At 41.7% G+C, this 19,097-nt stretch overlaps 1 protein-coding gene across 1 annotated transcript in view; it reads right to left on the bottom strand.

The window, feature by feature from the left end:
• Window positions 1-11,710, bottom strand: part of CSTF3 (cleavage stimulation factor subunit 3) — a 77,268-nt gene extending 65,558 nt beyond the window's left edge. Inside the window, exon 1 of the mRNA XM_084630595.1 lies at window positions 11,371-11,710. Within this exon, the coding sequence (XP_084486721.1) occupies window positions 11,371-11,400 (30 nt within the window). The 5' untranslated portion in view covers window positions 11,401-11,710. The remainder of the gene's footprint in view (window positions 1-11,370) is intronic.
• Window positions 11,711-19,097: the final 7,387 nt, after the last annotated feature.

Raw genomic sequence — 19,097 nt, 5'->3', positions numbered from 1 at the left:
ATGTGCTATTTTATGAGGATTTAGTCTCTATAAACCTGTCTGTAGAGAAACAGGGTCCTTTTTAGGTTGGAGGATGGGCTGTGCCACAGTAGCAAATCCTAACAATGACCCAGTAGACTTATGTAACTCAAATAGCATGGTGCAGGATCACTGAAATTTGGGGGTAAGAAAAATGACACGCTTCATTGTGCTCCTGACGTTTTAACCCTTTAAAAAAATTAAGTCAATTTGACCTCAAAATGGCAAACATTCACTCAGAGCAGTAGCTACTGTACTGTAGTTCCCTATTTTGCTATAGAAGGCAACAAAGGGGGCAAATTGGTCTCTACTAACTGCAAATATGTAAGTCCCTGCCCATTCTACAATTTTTAAATTAAGTTATATTTTAAAGGTAAAAATTCTTCTATTATTTCCTATTCAGACCTGAAACTAATTCTCAGCTTTGTCAGTAACATTTCTAAATATATTTTGACTGAAGGAGCGCTCTTAATTTGAAATCTATTTCCTATTTGATACTGTAACAGAGTGGAAACTGGAAGTACAAGCGGTACCAAAAAAAAAAAAATCAATCCTTCCCTCAAGCAGAGAAGCTTTCCCCATTATCAGTGCATGGATTCTGCTGGAGCTCAGTTTGATGCTGTTTGACCTAAAAGTTGGAAGTCAGACACCACCACCTACCCTGAAAGGCAAGCTGAGTAACCAGTTCCCAGGAAAGGCATTCTTGGGTAAGAGCAGCCCACTTCAGTGTAATTGTGTACAGTCATTTTCTCCTGTATAGTCAATGACGCCCCTACGCCACAATCAGTTACACATTTAACTTTACGCACAAGTAATTCCAGTTAAAAAATTGAATTACTGAAGTGTGAAAAGTTAACCATAAACATAACTGCTTGCAGTAAGAGCTTCAGTTAATCAGTTTCTCCTTTTATTTGTGTGAAGGTGAATTTTTTTTAAAAATAGGAAAATCCTGCAAAGCCAAACACAGATAGAAACAGTTGTACCTACAACTAATTTTAGTTTTCAGGTTACTCAATTTGAAGTTCATAAGGACCTTTTCAAAAGATGATCTAACATGTTAATTCAAAATTGAGTTCACCTCGAAATGGGTCAAATGCTCCACTGAGTCTGGTTAATGTGGGGAAAAAACAAGCCATATTTCAGGGCTAAACTTTATTTTGAATTTTCTTTGGCAAGTCATTTCAAGGAAAAATTCATTCATATCCATTACTAGATTGCCATCAAGAGCACTCAACAGTTTGACCCTCAATTTCCTGATCCCACAGCATAGTAGACTCAAAAGTGCATAACAGAATCAAAACCCAAAAAACTCATTCATATCTGAGCTCAAATTGCATTTACTGAAAGGTGTCTGGCAGTTTAAAACCTCCTCCTGTTCATGTGGTTTAAATATGGTTAAACTGGTTCACATGGGCAGGACATCAGTTTAAACAATCATTCACAACAGCAGATTTGAGCTTTTCAAAAACCACTTAACTTTTTTGAGTGCCTTATTCGCAGTAGTTACTTAAGTCAGCCCAGCTATGTCGCTCAGGGATGTGAAAAATCCACACACATGAACGATGCAGTTAAGCTGACCATCTAGTCCAACCTCTAACTGTACAAGTTTATTTGGACTCTACTTTTTTGAAAGCTTGAAGAAACTTAATTGTGAAAAAGCAAATGAAGCTTACACCTCATCCCCCCCTTGTGCGGCTATTCCACAGATCTCAGCATTTGGACCACTTTTTCTCCTTAATTTCTTCCCAGTACATCTAGGGCTTATTGATAAATATAAGCCAAGCAGAAAATTGATTACGGGGATTGGAAATAACTGTCTGCATAAGCGGGCCAAAAACTTCAATAATCCATGGTTTTGCCATACTGTAACCAAGACCCGCACTTTATATGTAAGTGTTAACAAGTCCTTTGTGCCATCCTAAGTATCTTCCCCTTTGGGGTTTACCCTCTAAATACCTCTACACTTCTACCTGCTCTTCCTTCTGATCACTCTTAACACTGCAAAGTTAAATTTCACTTCCCATGCTACATCACTCAAGACTAGACAGCTCTGTCATTTAATTGCTGCCACACATTTTTAAAGTTGCACTTAAACTAAATAAGATTTTATTTAACACTGCATATAGAATCTGGAAACAGAAGAGACAATATAAATGAAGTAGATTAATCCCTGATGCAGTACATTTACTTGGGCTCTGTCCACTGACTTTTGTATCCAAAATAACTCAGCTAAGGTATAACCCTGACTGTATATGTGAAAGGGATCTAATTCTTAAAAAAAAAAAGTAGCAGAAAAATCTCTGCATTTCAGTGGAGCTGAAAGGTCACAATCATGATTTCTTAATAAGCTTTTTTATGGTTCTCAATGCCACTGTATCTGAGCATCTCACATTCATTCTCAAAATGGGGAAGTAACCATGAAGCAAACAAATGACTTGCCCAGGCTCACAGAGTTTGTGGCAGAGCTGGGAACAGAACCCAGATCCTCAAGTCAATCAGGGTCTTAACCCTAAGGCCATTCTTCCTCTTTGGGCTCCAATGGGCTAGGCTGTACAAATACACAAGGAGAAACTCCGTCCCCAAAGAGTTCACAAAAGCAATAGAAGTGTGAAACAAAAGGAGGAAGGGGGCAGCAGTAGGAGTGTAACAGTACTAAAAATCACACAATAGGAATCACTTATGTAGGCTAACTACTGTACAACTTGGTAATATTTAAATTGAAAAAACCCTTCCTTAATATCAGATATACCCAACCGTGGATGAACTTAGCCATCATAAGTAAGCTAATTGCTCCCAGGTGTCACAACAGAAGAGGGTCGCAAGGAGGCAAATGAATGAAGTGAAGGCAGACCAGGATGGATAAAAATCATTTTTTTATTTAAGTTAAATGAATTTAACTTTTTAAAAATAAACCTTTAAAATTTTAAAAATAAAAATTTGAAATTATGACACCAAAAATGAGGACGTTAGTTAAAGGAAATTAAAAGGTACAGTGCCAAAAGTGAAATCCCTGCAAGATGCATGGAAAATTTTAAAAGACACCATAATAGTGGCTCAACTTAAATGCATACCCCAAATTAAAAAAAAAATAGTAAGAGAACCAAAAGAGTGCCACCATGACTAAACAAAGTAAAAGAAGCAGTGAGACATAAAAAGGCATCCTCTAAAAAGTGGAAGTTAAATCCTAATGAGAAAAATAGAAAGGAGCATAAACTCTGGCAAGAGAAGTGTAAAAACATAATTAGGAAGGCCAAAAATGAATTTGAAGAACAACCTAGACAAAGACTCAGAAAGTAATAGCAAAAAAAATTTGTAAGTACATCATAAGCAGGAAGCCTGCTAAACAACCAGTGGGGCCACTGGATGATCAAGATGCTAAAGGAGCACTCAAGGACGACAAGGTCATAGCGGAAAAACAAAATGAATTATCTGCACCAGTCATCATGGCTGAGGATCGGAGTGAGATTCCCAAACCTGAGCCAGGCTTTGTAGGTGACAAATCTGAGAACTGTCCCAGATTGAGAAGTTGTTAGAGGAGGTTTTGGAACACACTGATGAACTAAACAGTAATAAGTCACTCGGACCAGATGGTATTCACCCAAGAGTTCTGAAGGAACTCAAATGTGAAATTGCAGAAGTACTAACTGTAGTTTGTAACCTATCATTTAAATCAGCTTCTGTGCAAAATGACTGGAAAATAGCTAATGTGATGCCAATTTTTAAAAGGGGCCCCAGAAGTGATCACCACAATTATAAGCTGTTAAGTACCAGCCAAACTGGTTGAAACTATAGTAAAGAACAAAATTGTCAGACACATAGATGAACAATTTGTTGGGGGAAAAATCAACATGGTTTTTGTAAAGGGAAATCATGCCTCACCAGTCTACTAGAATTCTTTGAGGGGGGTCAGCAAGCACGTGGACAAGGGAGATCCAGTGAATACAGTGTATTTAGATTTTCAGAAAGCCATTGACAAGGTCCCTCACCAAAGGCTCTTAAGCAAAGTAAGCTGTCATGGGATAAGAGGGAAGGTCCTCTCATGGATCTGTAACTGCTTAAAAGATAGGAAACAAGAGGTAGAAATAAATGGTCAGTTTTCAGAAAGGAGAGAGGTAAATAGTGGTGTCCCGCAGGGGTCTGTACTAGGACCAGTCCTATTCAACATATTCATAAATGATCTGGAAAAGGGGTAAAACAGTGAGGTGGCAAAATTTGAAGATGGTACAAAACTTCTCAAGTCCCAAGGAGATTGCAAAGAGCTACAAACAGATCTCACGAAAATAGGTGACTGGGTAACAAAATGGCAAATGAAATTCAATGTTGATAAATGCAAAGTAATGCACACTGAAAACCATAACCTCAATTATACATATAAAATGATGGGATCTAAATTAGCTATTACCACTCAAGGTACGCCCACATCTTGAATACTGCACGCAGATGTGGTCGCCCCATCGCAAAAAAGATACATTGGAATTGGAAAAGCTTCAGAAAGGGCAAGAAAAAGGATTAGGGGTATAGAATGGCTTTTGTATGAGGAGAGATTAATAAGATTGGGACTTTTCATCTTAGAAAAGAGACGACTAAGGGGGGGATTCGACAGAGCAGGGGAGGCCAACCTGTGGCTCCAGAGGCACATGCAGCTCTTCAGAAGTTAATATGCGGCTCCTTGTATAGGCACCAACTGCAGGGCTGGAGCTTTTGGCGCCAAGTTTCCAATGTGCTGGGGGATGCTCACTGCTCAACCCCTGGCTCTGCCACAGGCCCTGCCCCCACTCCAGCCCTTCCCACCCCCTCCCTTGAGCCTGCCATGCCCTCACTCCTCCCTCTCCCCCCAAGAGCCTTCTGCACACCATGAAACAGCTGATCAGGAGGTGTGGGGAGGAGGAGGCGCTGATCAGTGGGGCTGCTGGTGGGTGGGAGGTGCTGGGAGCGGGCAGGGGGAGGGGGAGGAGCTGATGCAGGGCTGCTGACATATTTCTGTGGCTCTTTGACAATGTACATTGGTAAATTCTGGCTCCTTCTCAGGCTCAGGTTGGCCACCCCTGTGACAGAGGGCTATAAAATCAAGACTGGTGTGGAGAAAGTAAATAAGGAAGTGTTATTTACTCCTTTTCATAACACACAAACTAGGAGTCACCAAATGAAATGAACAGGCAGCACATTTAAAACAAAGGAAGTATTTTTTTCACACAACACAGAGTCAACCCGTGGAACTCCTTGCCAGAGGATGTTGTGAAGGCCAAGACTATAAAAGCATTAAAAAACAAAAAAAAAGAACTAGATAAGTTTATGGAGGATAGTCAATCAATGGCTATTAGCCAGGATGGGCAGAGATGATGTCCCTAGCCTTTGTTTGCCAGAAGCTGGGAATGAGCAACAGGGGATGGATCACTTGATGATTACCTGTTCTGTTCATTCCCTCTGGGGCACCTGGCATTGGCCACTGTCAGAAGACAGGATACTGGGCTAGATGGATCTTTGGTCTGACCCAGTATGGCTGTTCTTATGTTCTATCCTAAGGCCTAAAATTATTATAATCTGTTAAAATAATTTAAATTCAATTAATATTCAAGCCATACATATTTGCTGCGAAAGTTTTAAGTAAAGTCAAACCACTGAACCAGTGGAAGTGAGTGGCTAAGCATCTGGAACCAGGGTTTGTTGAAGTGCTAAACAGTTTTTGACAGTAGTTGCCTCTTATTCAGATGAAGGCATATTTTCAATTTATTCATCTAGTTTAGTTAAAAATTAAGAAACAGACTGGGAGTTGAAAAACAGAAAAACTTGTTTTCCTCTTCATATCTATGACTAAAGAGGCTGCGATCTACTACTTCTAAAATGTTGGTAACCAGAAAATCAATTCACTTCACTAACTACTAATGATAGTTCCTGTTTAAGTAATCAATTAGTTTTAAATGCAACACATTTTGATACACTTTCTTCTTATGCATCTCTAGCACTTCTAAGGTTGTTTTATTTAACTAAAAAAATTTAAAATGCCGTTTTTTGTTCAATTTTTTAATTGAATTCCAATTTCCATCCAAGTTTGACACATCACTGGCAAAATAAAATAAAAATCAATGTGTTAGTCACCATTTTCTAACAATAAAAAAAATAAAAAAATAAGCATCAAAATAAATATATGTTATGCTACATAACTGCTTAATGTGTGCAGACATAGTATTTGCTAAACGGAGGGGATAAAGCACCAAGTGTATTTAAAGGCCATAGTTAGTTGAAAAACATTTTTTAATGGTTACCAACCAATGAGAATCAACCTCTCTTTAGGAAAAGAACTAAAAAATACAAATACAAAACAAGACTAAAATCAAATATATAAATCAGTGTTTCTGGCTTCGGGATTTAAATCATTATCAAAATAATCCACTCTTGGGTTGTGGCTTTACAGATTAGATTAGCAATTAAATTAGTGTTGCTTATGTAAAGGCAGTGTGGACAAAATAGATATTTGTGGGAAAAGTGGACAAATGGATTTTCCAAGGCTAGCACTATTGACAAAGCAGATAAGAGGCACAGCTAGAAGGCAAAAGATGACAAGCACAGAAGAACAGATATGCAGTGGTTTGAAGGTCACAAAAAGTGAGGGGAAAATGGGGAGTTAATGTAAAGATCAAGGAGAGAACAATATGGGTGACATTATCAGGTTTTCAGGCAAATATGACCTTGGGGATACAATGCATTTTGTATGAAATGGAGGAAAATTATGTGTCAGGCAGATTAGAGTTGCAGTAATCAAAAGAGGAGACATTGAGTACCTGGATGAGAGTTTCTGATGTCCGGATAAAGAGGAAGGGTCATATCAGAGGGATGTGGAGAAAAAAAGCAACAGAATTTAGACAGAGGCTGGATGTGTGGGGCAAGGTGCAGGAAGAATTCAGAGATGACCTACAGCTGAGTAGCCTGAGTGACACAGAGGCTGACAAAAGAATGCACAGATTAGGGTGAGCTTTGTGGGGAAAAAAAACCAAGGAACTCTCTGGTAGACAATGCTGTATTCAGTCCTTGGACCCACTGCAGACCCTCTCAGCTGTATATGGACCTGGACGGATAGTTGGGGATTCCAGTACTGTAGCCAGCTGTACCATCTCCTGCCCAGCCATCAGTACAGGGGAACAAGTAGAAGCAGACCTGCATGCACTTCAGCAATCCCTAGCTGGTAGTTGGCCTTCAGAGGCATCTAAAGCTAGGGCATAGCTTAAAATAGTACTTAAACAGCTCTAAGCTATCTTGAGGTGGCAACCTGGAGGGAGGCAACCTGGCATCTAGATATCCCCCTAATCAAAGAGTTGTCACACCTCCTTTGTTGCACTCAGTGGAAACTAGGTGCAGCAGAGGATATTGAGCTCACTAAGTTTAAATTGGCAGTGAGACATCCAGGACTGAGAAAGGAGGGAGCACCCTGACAACAGTCACTGAAGAAATAAAAGAGGTAAGGCAAGGACAGTAGAAAACAAGGCAAGGACAGTATCGCTGAAGCCAAGGGAGTTCAAAAAGGACATGTAACTGTATCAGCAGAACCAAAGAGGTCAAGGAGAATGAGAATGTAATACAGAGGCCTAGAGATTTGGCCAGAAAGAGGTTGTGAAATACCTTGGTAAAAGCAGTTCCAGTGTAGTGGAGGAGGGGAGTGAGTTGCAGGATTTATTTAATCATGTTATTCTCTGTGGTTTCATTTTTACCTTGAAAACCTTTTAATGTTAAAATGTATTCTGTTATCATTGAAATGGAAATCAAAGACATTTTACTTTGATCCAGGAAACAAAACAGAATCCAATTACACTTGCATCCTAGTAAAATTCTGTTACAGATACTTAATTTGTGGTTAAAATTTTCAAAAGCACTAAAGAGATTTGGATGTCTAAGTCTCTTAGATTACTGGAAATTGTACCCAGTACATTGAAGAAGCTGTGCCCTGATCCTCAGATTAGATCCACACAGTCAAAACCCTGTGTCTGCACAGAGCCCCATTGAAATAAATGGGTTCACCAGCACGGATACAGTTTAAGGATCATGGGATCAGTAAGAAGCTGAGTTAGAGCCGTGAGGAAAATATTAGCAACCTTTAATATAAACCATGCAAGCTCCAAAACCTTGTGAAATTACATGCTTTAGACAGGCTATACAGAACTCTCAAACTGCATAGGCTTAAAGGCCTGATCTCTGAGGTGCTCAGCACCCTTAACTCTCATCGGAAATAGCAAAGCCTTGTCTACACTAGGTGATTTAAAAAGTAATTAAATGATAATACCAGTGATAGAACTGGTGGGAGATCTAATGCTGACAACAGTCCAGTGGGATCGAGCATTTTTACCATCACACAAATTAATCTTGCTAACAGCAGCTTTACCAGTGGTAGGTAGCTCATGGACATCTTCCCCTACATTTCTATACTACTAAACTGAAGTATTTTCCCCTTTATACAAGATTTACTCACATGTAAACATTACTAAAATTGATAACCTCACCACTACCTTCCACTCTCATGCTGCACATCCAACGAGTCTTGACAGTTCTTTGACTGTGGAAATCCTCAAACGGATGGCTACACAAGAATAATTATACCAGGAAGCTTACTTTTAGAATGGTTTTACCCTTACTGTGGACAGAACACTATTTTTAATTTTTCATAAATGGCTTTCTAATAGTCTTTGCAGCGATGAAAGAGGTATACAATTAAGTCACTGCCCAGTAATTTTGCCTTGTTGAAATTTCCATGAAACCATACTAAAAGTTATTTCCAAGAGGTAACGCTTCATTAAACAACTTTAAAATGCCCAAATCAGTACAATTCCATTAAATGTTTAAAGAGAAACACTAAGATTTTCCTATGTAATGTTGCATATTATAAAATATTTAGAACATAAGAACAGCCATATTGGGTCAATCAAAGATCCATCTAGCCCAGTATCCTGTCTTCCGACAGTGGCCAATGTCAGGTACTTCAGAGGGAATGAACAGAACAGGTAATCATCCAGTGATGCATCCCCCATCACCCATTCCCAGCTTCTGGCAAACAGAGGCTATCCTTGCCCATCCTGGCTAATAGCCATTGATGGAGTTCTTTTTTGAACCCTGTTATAGTGTTGGCCTTCACAACATCCTCTGGCAAAAAGTTCCACAGGTTGGCTACGCATTGTGTGAAGAAATACTTCATTTTGTTTGTTTAAAACCTGCTGCCTATTAATTTCATTTGGTGACCCACAATTATTGAGTTATGAGTAAATAATGCTTCCTTATTTACTTTCTCCATACTAGTTATGATTTTATAGCCCTCTATTATATCCCCCCTTAGTTGTCTCTTTTCCAAGCTGAAAAGTTCCAATCTTCTTAATCTTGCCTCATACAGAAGCTGTTCCATACCTCAAACCATTTCCCCCCCCCCTTTTCTGAACCTTGTCCAATTCCAATATATCTTTTTTGAGATGGGGTGACCACATCTTCACAGTATTCAAGATGTGGGCATACCATGGATTTAGACAGAGGCAATATGATATTTTCTGTCTTATTATCGACTCCTTTCTTAATGATTGCCAACACTGGCAGCTTTTTTGACTGCTGCAATTTTACATCAAAAGTAGACAAGTATGGGAACATCAGAATTCCTGTTGCAGTGAACTTTACAAGGAAAATGGCTGCCAAGAAGTAAATAGCGTAACTGTGAGTAAGTAACTTTCCGTATTGGTTTCAATGGGAAAAGCACTGAATTTTGAATATGTATTAGATCAATTTTGCTATATACTTTTGTGAAGTCTATTTTAATTTGGCTTGTTTTAAATTTATTTTACTTTACAGGCAGACAAGATTTGAAAGCTTTAAAATAGATAATGAGGTCCCCATCCCCCCCCCCCAGAACCGGTGTTCCTTTGAAGTGTCTCCCTATAACCTAGGCACTCACTTCCCCCACTACTAAAGCCTGGGTGAGAAGTGGGGGTGATAGTGCTGATTTGCAGGTAAACTTCTCTTAACTCACACCTCCATTAAAAAATAAAGTTCACTAAGAAGGGAAGAGCAGAATCATCAACTTGTTTAAGTACTCTATATATGTGGTCTCCATCTCCTCTGAGCTTGTTTCCATCACTCCTCCCTGCTTCAGAAACTTTGGGTTTTCCCGCAAAGTGAGTATGGATTTAAAATATAGCTCTGACTGGCAGAGCAGGCTCTTCAATACCGGAAGGACGGAAGGAAAGAAAGCTGGAAAGTGAAGAAAGCATTTCATAGTAACACCAGTTCTAAGGGGGATGATGTACAATACCAGATTGTATCTGCCTATAAAATAAACAAAAACAAGTTAATGAAAAGTTATTTCCCACAACAGCATATTAAACACACAGTGAAGTTGATGTAAACGTAATTAAAATGAGGCATTTGCTGTACAAAAAGCAACGGGGAAGAGATTCCCTCCATTACAAATCTGTTCAGGGGAAAGACAACCTCTGTCGAACAAGTACGTTTTAATATTTTCATTGTTAAATGTAAAAATAAAAGGAGTACTTGTGGCACCTTAGAGACTAACAAATTTATTTGAGCACAAGCTTTCGTGAGCTATAGCTCACTTCATCGGATGCATTCAAATGAGTTGTTTAAAAAGATTTTATAGTACATTACTCTTCTGAAATTTAGAAAAGTCACTAGAGTTTGTTTAAAAGGGCACAATCTCTTAGTATAAGCCCAAAGTTTAAATTTATTTTACAAAGGCAAATAAAATATTCGTTTCTAAACAGCTTAATTGGGTTTCAACTATCCTCTGGAGACTGAAACCGAGATATTACTAGTAGTTCATGGCATCCAGAAACTGAAACAAATTACACTTCCTATTGTCCAAGTTGACTCGAAAGAAAACGTGCTTGCCAACATGGATGGCAAAAGCGAATTTTAAAAAGTGTCTTCGGTTTAACTAGTCTAAAAGGCCAGCACCCACCGTGAGTCGCATGCAAGGCGTTTCCCGACTGTATTTGATTAAATATGGAAATCTAAGATTTCGTACAATATGTGTTGGGGTAAGGCGAGAACGGGCCCATTTTTTGATTGTGCCACCATCCTACAGTAAGGACCTGCAGTTGGTCGGGGGAGCCCTAACTCTAAAGAGCGAAAAAACCGCCTGTGCTCCCCGCTTCCCAGAGCCACTCCTCCCACCTGCTCCCGTGCACACGCCCAGCGGACCCCTGCAACTCGGCCGCCCCCTCCCCCAGCCACAGGGAAGGCCCGGCCAAGCTACTCACCCAAGGCCTACACGGGGGCGGGTACCCCCTTCGCCACCGCCACCCCCGTACCGCGCTGCCCACCCCAGGCCGCTGCCCCTAGGCGACCGGCCTCGTAGCTCCCGCTCACCTGGTCGCCAGCGGCTCCCTCTCCGGACATGGCGGGTTAAAACAGGGCCGAGCAGCGGCCCCCAAAACAGATTAAAACCCTTTAAAAAGCGACCAGCGCTGCGGCGGCTCCCCGGGTCCCGCCAGCCACACGGCCGCCGCCTCCGCCGAGTCCAGCAACCCAGGGTCCAGGAACAAAATGGCCGCCCAGCCGCCCCCGATCGGCTTTCACGGGGGGAGGAACGGCACCGCGCGGGGGCTGCTGGGAGGCCGAAGGAGCAGAGCGTATGCGCGAGGATTGTAGAGAGGGGCGCCGCGCTGCGCGGAGACGCGCGGAAAAGGAGGAGACGCAGGGAATAGCGTGTCACGCACACCCTCTGACCTCGGCACGCCGCAGCGAGGCGGAAGTGATTGGTGCGTGTACAGAAGCAAAAGGAGGCTCCCGTGGGTGGGCCGAAGGAAGCAGCTGGTACTCTCCCGAGCTGGTCGTGGTGCGCTCGTGCACGGTGGCGTCAGCCTCCGCTTCCCCGCGCTAACTGTTGGTGAAGAGCAGCCCCCTCAGAGCTCGTTGCGCCAGACTAATGGCGTGGCTGTGCTGCGAGTCAGAGGAACCGGGATCACCCCTACAAGAAGTAGCTGCAGCCCCGTAGCCCGAGGGAGATGGGAGAAAGCCTCCTTGGGGCCCCGCTTCCCTCTGATTGTTTCATACTAACGGGAGAGCCAACAGCACCCCTGGCTGAGGACCCCGCCAAGTGGTAGAAACACCATCCATCATCTCCCACCATCATCTGGCTGAGTTCCCCAATGCACCAACATCACCTACATTTTATATAGAGTGAGCTTCAGCCACTGGCATCTCATCTAGGCCTGGATCACTGGGCCAAGCATCTAACTGCAGTGGCAGGGTCTGGTGAGATACAGAGCACCAGCACAGCAGCCTACATCTCCTCTTTAATCCTCTCAACATACCTGTATACATATTCAGCAAGAGGGGAGACAAGATGGAAGCCTCTGGAGCTCGCACAAGACAATACTCTTAAGAATGAAAGCAATTGCCCAACATCACTTTCTGTAAATGCTCAGCAAAAAAAGGAATAGGGCCACCAAGAGCAGCCCTGTCAATTTCTGCCACAGTTTTCAGGTGAATCAGTAACTCCTCAAAGTCAATAATATCAAAAACAACTGATAGCATTAAATCTATCAGTATGGAAACCCAATCATCCTCACTAAGAGGAGATCTACCAGAAGTGCTGTTTGTTTGAAGATCTCAGACATATAGGTGTTCTAGTCTTATCCAGAACTAGAAGATTAGATATTGTGCAATAATTAACTAGCTTGTTAGAATCATGTGGGTTCGTCTTCTGCACAACAGCTTACTTAAGATAAGCTGGCATGCTACCCTCCATAAGGAAAGTGTCAACAATGTTCCCCAGCAGTGGATCAATTTTTATCTCTAGGAGGCCCACATCAGCCAAAAGGGACTCCTGTTAAAAGGACAGGTTATAGGATGAAGAGCTCCCAGCACCTCTAGTACCTCAGTGAGTATTACCCCAAACTCATCCAAAGAAGAAAGCATTTATACTGCTTTGCAGCCACAGAACCAGACAGCTCACTCTAAATCTGCAAAATAATTAGAAACTTCTCCACAACAGGAAGAAATTTAGAATAACCAACCTGTCTGCTTTGTGAAACAAATACACTATTTATTATTATTATTTTTAATTATTTGCATTATCACAGTGCCACTGCCTAGGAACCCCAGCTGAGGTGAAAGCCAAAACTTTCTTTGCCTCCTGCACAGCAATGACGTAAGAATTCTGAATCTCTCTGTATGATACAGTCACTCAGCTTTAGTTAAAGACTTCTGATACTGGCATTCTAGTCAGTTTCTCTCCTGCCACATCTTTCACATATCATCTGTTAAACCATGGAAGTCTGAGGGCAAAGAAAGAAGAAGTGCCCACTGGGTACTTGACTGAGGATAAAAGATTAATATAGCATCCTAATCAACTCACAGTAGAGCAGCCTGTGGGAAGAACAGTATCTTCCTTCTGGGTCTTCGTAAAGAGTTCTGATTCAATTTGCCTTCGAAGACAAACTATCAAAATACTCCGACGGGTAAAGTGCCACAACCTCAGAATTCTGGAGATGATGGTGGGTTTTATGACACTGGTCTAATTTCCAACTGCTCACTCTAATTGCTAAATCAAGAATGTAATTAGTTACATGACTTTAATACTTCACTGGGGTCTGCACCACTTCATCCTGCCTGATGTACCTAACATATACACCTCTACCCCGATATAACGTGGTATGCGGGAGCCAAAAAATCCTACCACGTTAAAGGTGAAACAGCATTATATCGAACTTGCTTTGGCTGCAAGCATTTCCATTATTAATAGTCACTCCCCACCCCCGACTGACCCCTCAGAACCCCCAACCCATCCAACCCCCCCGCTCCTTGTCTCCTGACTACCCCCTCCAGAGATTCCCCACCCCAACCACCCCTCCCAAGACCCCACCCCCTGTCTAACCCCCCCTTCTCCTTGTCCCAGACCACCCTCTCCAGAGACCCCCCCCCGTCCCTAATCACCCCCAGGACCTCACCCCTACCCAACCCCCCGGTTTCCTGTTCCCTGACTGCCCCATCCACACTCCCACCCCCTGACAGGCCCCCCGGAACTCCCATACCCTATCCAACACCCCTGTTTCCCATCCCCTGACCGCCCTGCCCCCAGAACCTCTGAACCCCCCAACCCCCCCCCCTCGCTCCCTGTCCCCTGACTGCCCCCCGAGACCTTCTGCCCCTTATCCAACCCCTCGGCCCCAGCCCAGCACCCTTAACAGGCCGCCGGAGCGCGCAGCCCCGCCCCCAGAGCGCTGCTTTAACATGTTATATCTGAATTCGTGTTATATCGGGTTGCATTATATCAGGGTAGAGGTGTAGGTTATTAATTTCCTCCTCTCCACAATGACTTTCAGTGCAATAGATTTTTGGTTATAAATACAATCTTGTTTTAAAGTAGCTCGATTTCTGATTCAGTAGTGTAATGCCCTTCCCAGTTTCTCATCCTACTCAATTACTGGTATAAAAGGAACTATTCAGAGCATGGCCCATAGAGACTCTCACAACCATTTACATCTTAAAACCACACATACTGTATTCTGGGCCTTCAAAATTATCGCCATTTGAGCCTTGTTGGTGGCTTTGAAAACAAATTTTTCTTCTCCATATCCATATATTAGCTAAATAGCATTTTAAAGATCACTTTCAAATAATTATGAAAATAACAAGACTGAGATTGTGAATATTTTAAGTCTCACACTGGTCTTTCAGTATTCTGATAATTTTCTAGCATAGAGAATGCAAAACAAAATAAAAATAACCTCTACCAATATACAAGTTAATGGAAGAAAAATAAGCTTAGTATTTTTTATATCACTCACACAATAGCTGTTAGAGGAATATAACTATTAGGGCTGTCAATTAATCGCAGTGAACTCACCCAATTAACTCCAAAAAATTAATTGTGATTAATATCAGTTTTAATCATACTGAAACAATAGAATACCAATTGAAATTTGCAAGGTATTTCATGCCAGGTATGCTAAATATTCGTATGCTCCTTCAAAAGTGTCATGCAAATGCCTGTTCTCACTTTCAGGTGACATTGTAAACAAGAAGCAGCAGCATTATCTCCTGCAAATGTAAACAAACTTGTTTGTCTGAGCGATTGGCTGAACAAGAAGTAGGACTGAATGGACTTGCAGGCTCTAAAATTTTACATTGTTTTATTTTTGAATGCAGTTTTTTGTACATAATTCTATATTTGTAAATTAAATTTTCATGATAAAGAGATTGCATTACAGTATTTGTATTAGGTGAATTGAAAAATACTATTTCTTTTGGTTCTTTACAGTGCAAAGACTTGTAATCAAAAATAAATAAAGAGTAAGCCCTGTACCCTTTGTATTTTGTGTTGTAATTGAAATCAATATATTTTAAAATGTAGAAAACATCCAAAAATATTTAAATAAATGACATAGTATTATTAACAGGGCGATTAATCACATGGTTAATCACTCGACAGCCCTAATAGCTCTATATTTTTTGTTCTTCTTTTCTCTATCTGCTGTCTGTTTATTTTCCTGTCTTTGGACTATAAACTCTTCAGGGCCCTTCTTCTTTATTCACTGACTGGTATGTTTATTTATTTAATTTATTGGTAATAAATAATACTCCATCCTTTAAAAACAGAATTACTTTCTTAGTACAATCCAGGCACAAAGTAAGCCAGTATGAAATATGGGAGCAGATTCTCTGGTGGTGTAAACTGCTGCTCCATTAAAATTAGTGAAGGTCAATGGAACCAGGACAATTTACACCAACTGTGGGCATGCCCCATCATCTTATTTCTTTTACAGCCCAACATGAGAGAATTAAAAGAGGCGCCTAAGTTACAGAAATAAAATTCCTTTAGAAAAATCCCTGTAGATGTTTTGGTCGTTGCAAATTCTGGTTGAAGCTTTGAATGTTTTTTTCAATTACGTTTATTGGCTTTCACAGTAGTGTGATTAGAAAGGCATTTTATTTTTTTATTTTATTTGTGGGAGGTGAAGTCTGTCACCTAACAAGAGTCAGCCCAAATGCATTTGCAAGGGCTGTGTTGTTTAAATTATAGATTGTGTTTGGAAATAACATGAAAAACAGTTTATAGATCTGAGCTTGCTTGTTAAACAGAGCTTCTCTGAATTTTTTTTGAAAGGCTCACATAGTTAAAGCAACAAGACAATTTCTAATTTGAGCTACACTGTAGTGATTCATGCTTTGTTCAGTAATAGGCATGAAGCTGAAGGGCAAATACACAACTAAGTGTGAATTATTTGAGTAATTCTCTGTGGACTCCACTGCTCAATAACTGAGTATGGTAGGAGTTATGCATCAGTGGACGAACACAAAGGAGTTTATGTATGGTACCAATATTTATAGCAGCTGTTACTGTGGCACCTTAGGTGCTTCAATTACAAAAATTAAAGATACAAATTACATGCTGCTTGAAGAAACAATTAAAGTAGAATCAGTCAATCAAATGCTAAACAAGATAAATGGACTTTACATTACACCCTGAAGGTTGTGAAATTCAAACCCTGGCAGACCACAGAGTGGAGCAGATTTCAAAGGCAACTGCTCTCAGAGATAGCCAAATCATTGGTTGCCCAGATGCTATTTAACTGCTACCGCAGAGTATAGGGTAAGAGGTAGTTTTTCAAATAACTGAATCTCAAGCTATTCAGAAGTTTCTTGCTGTCAAACATTCAGCCCACTTCATGTGTTTGGCCCTCATGACATATTCCAATTGTCAGAATTCTTCTACATTTTGAAGAAAACCTACTAAATGTGAACTGAGTGTAGTGGATAACTATGTCTTCCTGAGTCTAGAGACATCCTGAGGCTAGGTCCTCACTAGAAATAGTGATACAGTAGCATAGTTGCTGCTGTGCTGCTGTAGCACTGTAGTGTAGACCCTATAGCAATGGAAGAGGTTCTTTCATCAGCAGCAAATCCACCGCCCTGACAGGTGGAAAATAGATTAATGGAAGAATTCTTCTATCAACCTAATGCTGTCTACAGTTAGGGCTTGTCTACATTACCGCTGGATCGACGGGCAGTGATCAACAGGCAGTGATCGATCCAGCGGGGGTTGATTTATCATGCCTAGTCTAGACACGATAAATCGACCACCAAGTGCTCTCCCATCGACTTCGGTACTCCACCGTAGTGAGAGGCGGAGTTGACGGGGGAATGTCAGCAGTTGACTCACCGCAGTAAAGACACCGCTACGTTATTCATGTAACTGAAGTTGCGTAACTTAGATCGATCCTCCCGCCCGTAGTATAGAACAGACCTAAGGCTTAGGCTGGCTTAACTATGTAGCTCAGAAGTGTGAATTTTTCACATCCTTGAGTGATGTAGCTAGGTCAACTTAAATTTTAAACATAGACCAGGCCTGAAACAATGTCTCTAAGAGGTGTGAACTGTCCTGTTCAATTATTAGGAGTTACCTCTGAAACCCAGAGCTCTTCACTCCATCAGAGGGCTTTGTGGGAAGCCTTCACTGTTCCCACTCCATCATAGTTCTTCTGAGGTAGTGCTGGCAGGGAATACCACACAGAGTCCTTTGCTGAGTAGGATGGACTGTTGCTTGCCTGAAGACGAGGAAGCACTGGTTGGGAGTTGTGGGGGATGAAATCTACCTAGGGAAGAGTGGTGGCGGCTCAGCAGATGGCTCTTGTGTGGGTGGCCCCATTACTACATAAAGGCCATATTCTACCCTTGAAGTTTGTACGATCTTCCCTTGATTTCCAATGGGTGTTCTTTGGTTTGAAGGAAGAATGTAATCCAAAATGTATATCTCATCTCCACAGACCCTAATTAAAAAATGGAATTCATCTGACACTCCAGTTTACATTGTAAATGCAGAGAACACAATGCCATCCACAGCCTCAGAAACAACTCTGACATAATAATCGAAAAGGCTAACAAAGGAGGTGCTGTCGTCATCATGAATAGGTTCAGAATATGAACAAGAGGCTGCTAGGCAGCTCTTCAACACCACTTTCTACAAGCCATTACTCTCTGATCCAACTGAGGATTACCAAAAGAAACTACAGCATTTGCTCAAGAAACTCCCTGTAAAAGCACAAGATCAAATCCGCACAGACACACCCCTGGAACCCCGACCTGGGGTATTCTATCTGCTACCCAAGACCCATAAACCTGGAAATCCTGGATGCCCCATCATCTCAGGCATTGGCACCCTGACAGCAGGATTGTCTGGCTATGTAGACTCCCTCCTCAGGCCCTACGCTACCAGCACTCCCAGCTATCTTCGAGACACCACTGACTTCCTGAGGAAACTACAATCCATCGGTGATCTTCCTGAAAACAGCATCCTGGCCACTATGGATGTAGAAGCCCTCTACACCAACATTCCATACAAAGATGGACTACAAGCTGTCAGGAACAGTATCCCCGATAATGTCACAGCAAACCTGGTGGCTGAACTTTGTGACTTTGTCCTTGCCCATAACTATTTCACATTTGGGGACAATGTATACCTTCAAAGCAGCGGCACTGCAATGGGTACCCGCATGGCCCCACAGTATGCCAACATTTGTATGGCTGACTTAGAACAACGCTTCCTCAGCTCTCGTCCCCTAATGCCCCTACTCTACTTGCGCTATATTGATGACATCTTCATCATCCGGACCCATGGAAAAGAAGCCCTGGAGGAATTCCACCATGATTTCAACAATTTCCATCCCACCATCAACCTCAGCCTGGACCAGTCCACACAAGAGATCCACTTCCTGGACACTACGGTGCTAATAAGCAATGGTCACTTAAACACCGCCCTATACCAGAAACCTACTGACTGCTATTCCTACCTTCATGCCTCCAGCTTTCATCCAGACCACACCACACGATCCATTGTCTATAGCCAAGCTCTACGATACAACCGCATTTGCTCCAACCCCTCAGACAGAGACAAACACCTACAAGATCTCTATCAAGCATTCTTACCACTACAATACCCACCTGCGGAAGTGAAGAAACAGATTGACAGAGCCAGAAGAGTACCCAGAAGTCACATACTACAGGACAGGCCCAACAAAGAAAGTAACAGAATGCCACTAGCCATCACCTTCAGCCCCCAACTAAAACCTCTCCAACGCATCATCAAGGAT

Source organism: Lepidochelys olivacea, assembly GCF_965140295.1.
Source record: "Lepidochelys olivacea isolate rLepOli2 genome assembly, chromosome: 6".
NCBI classification, from domain to species: Eukaryota; Metazoa; Chordata; order Testudines; family Cheloniidae; genus Lepidochelys; species Lepidochelys olivacea.
The sequence above is the reverse complement of the archived record's forward strand: the minus strand, read 5'-3'. Positions and strand labels throughout refer to the sequence as shown.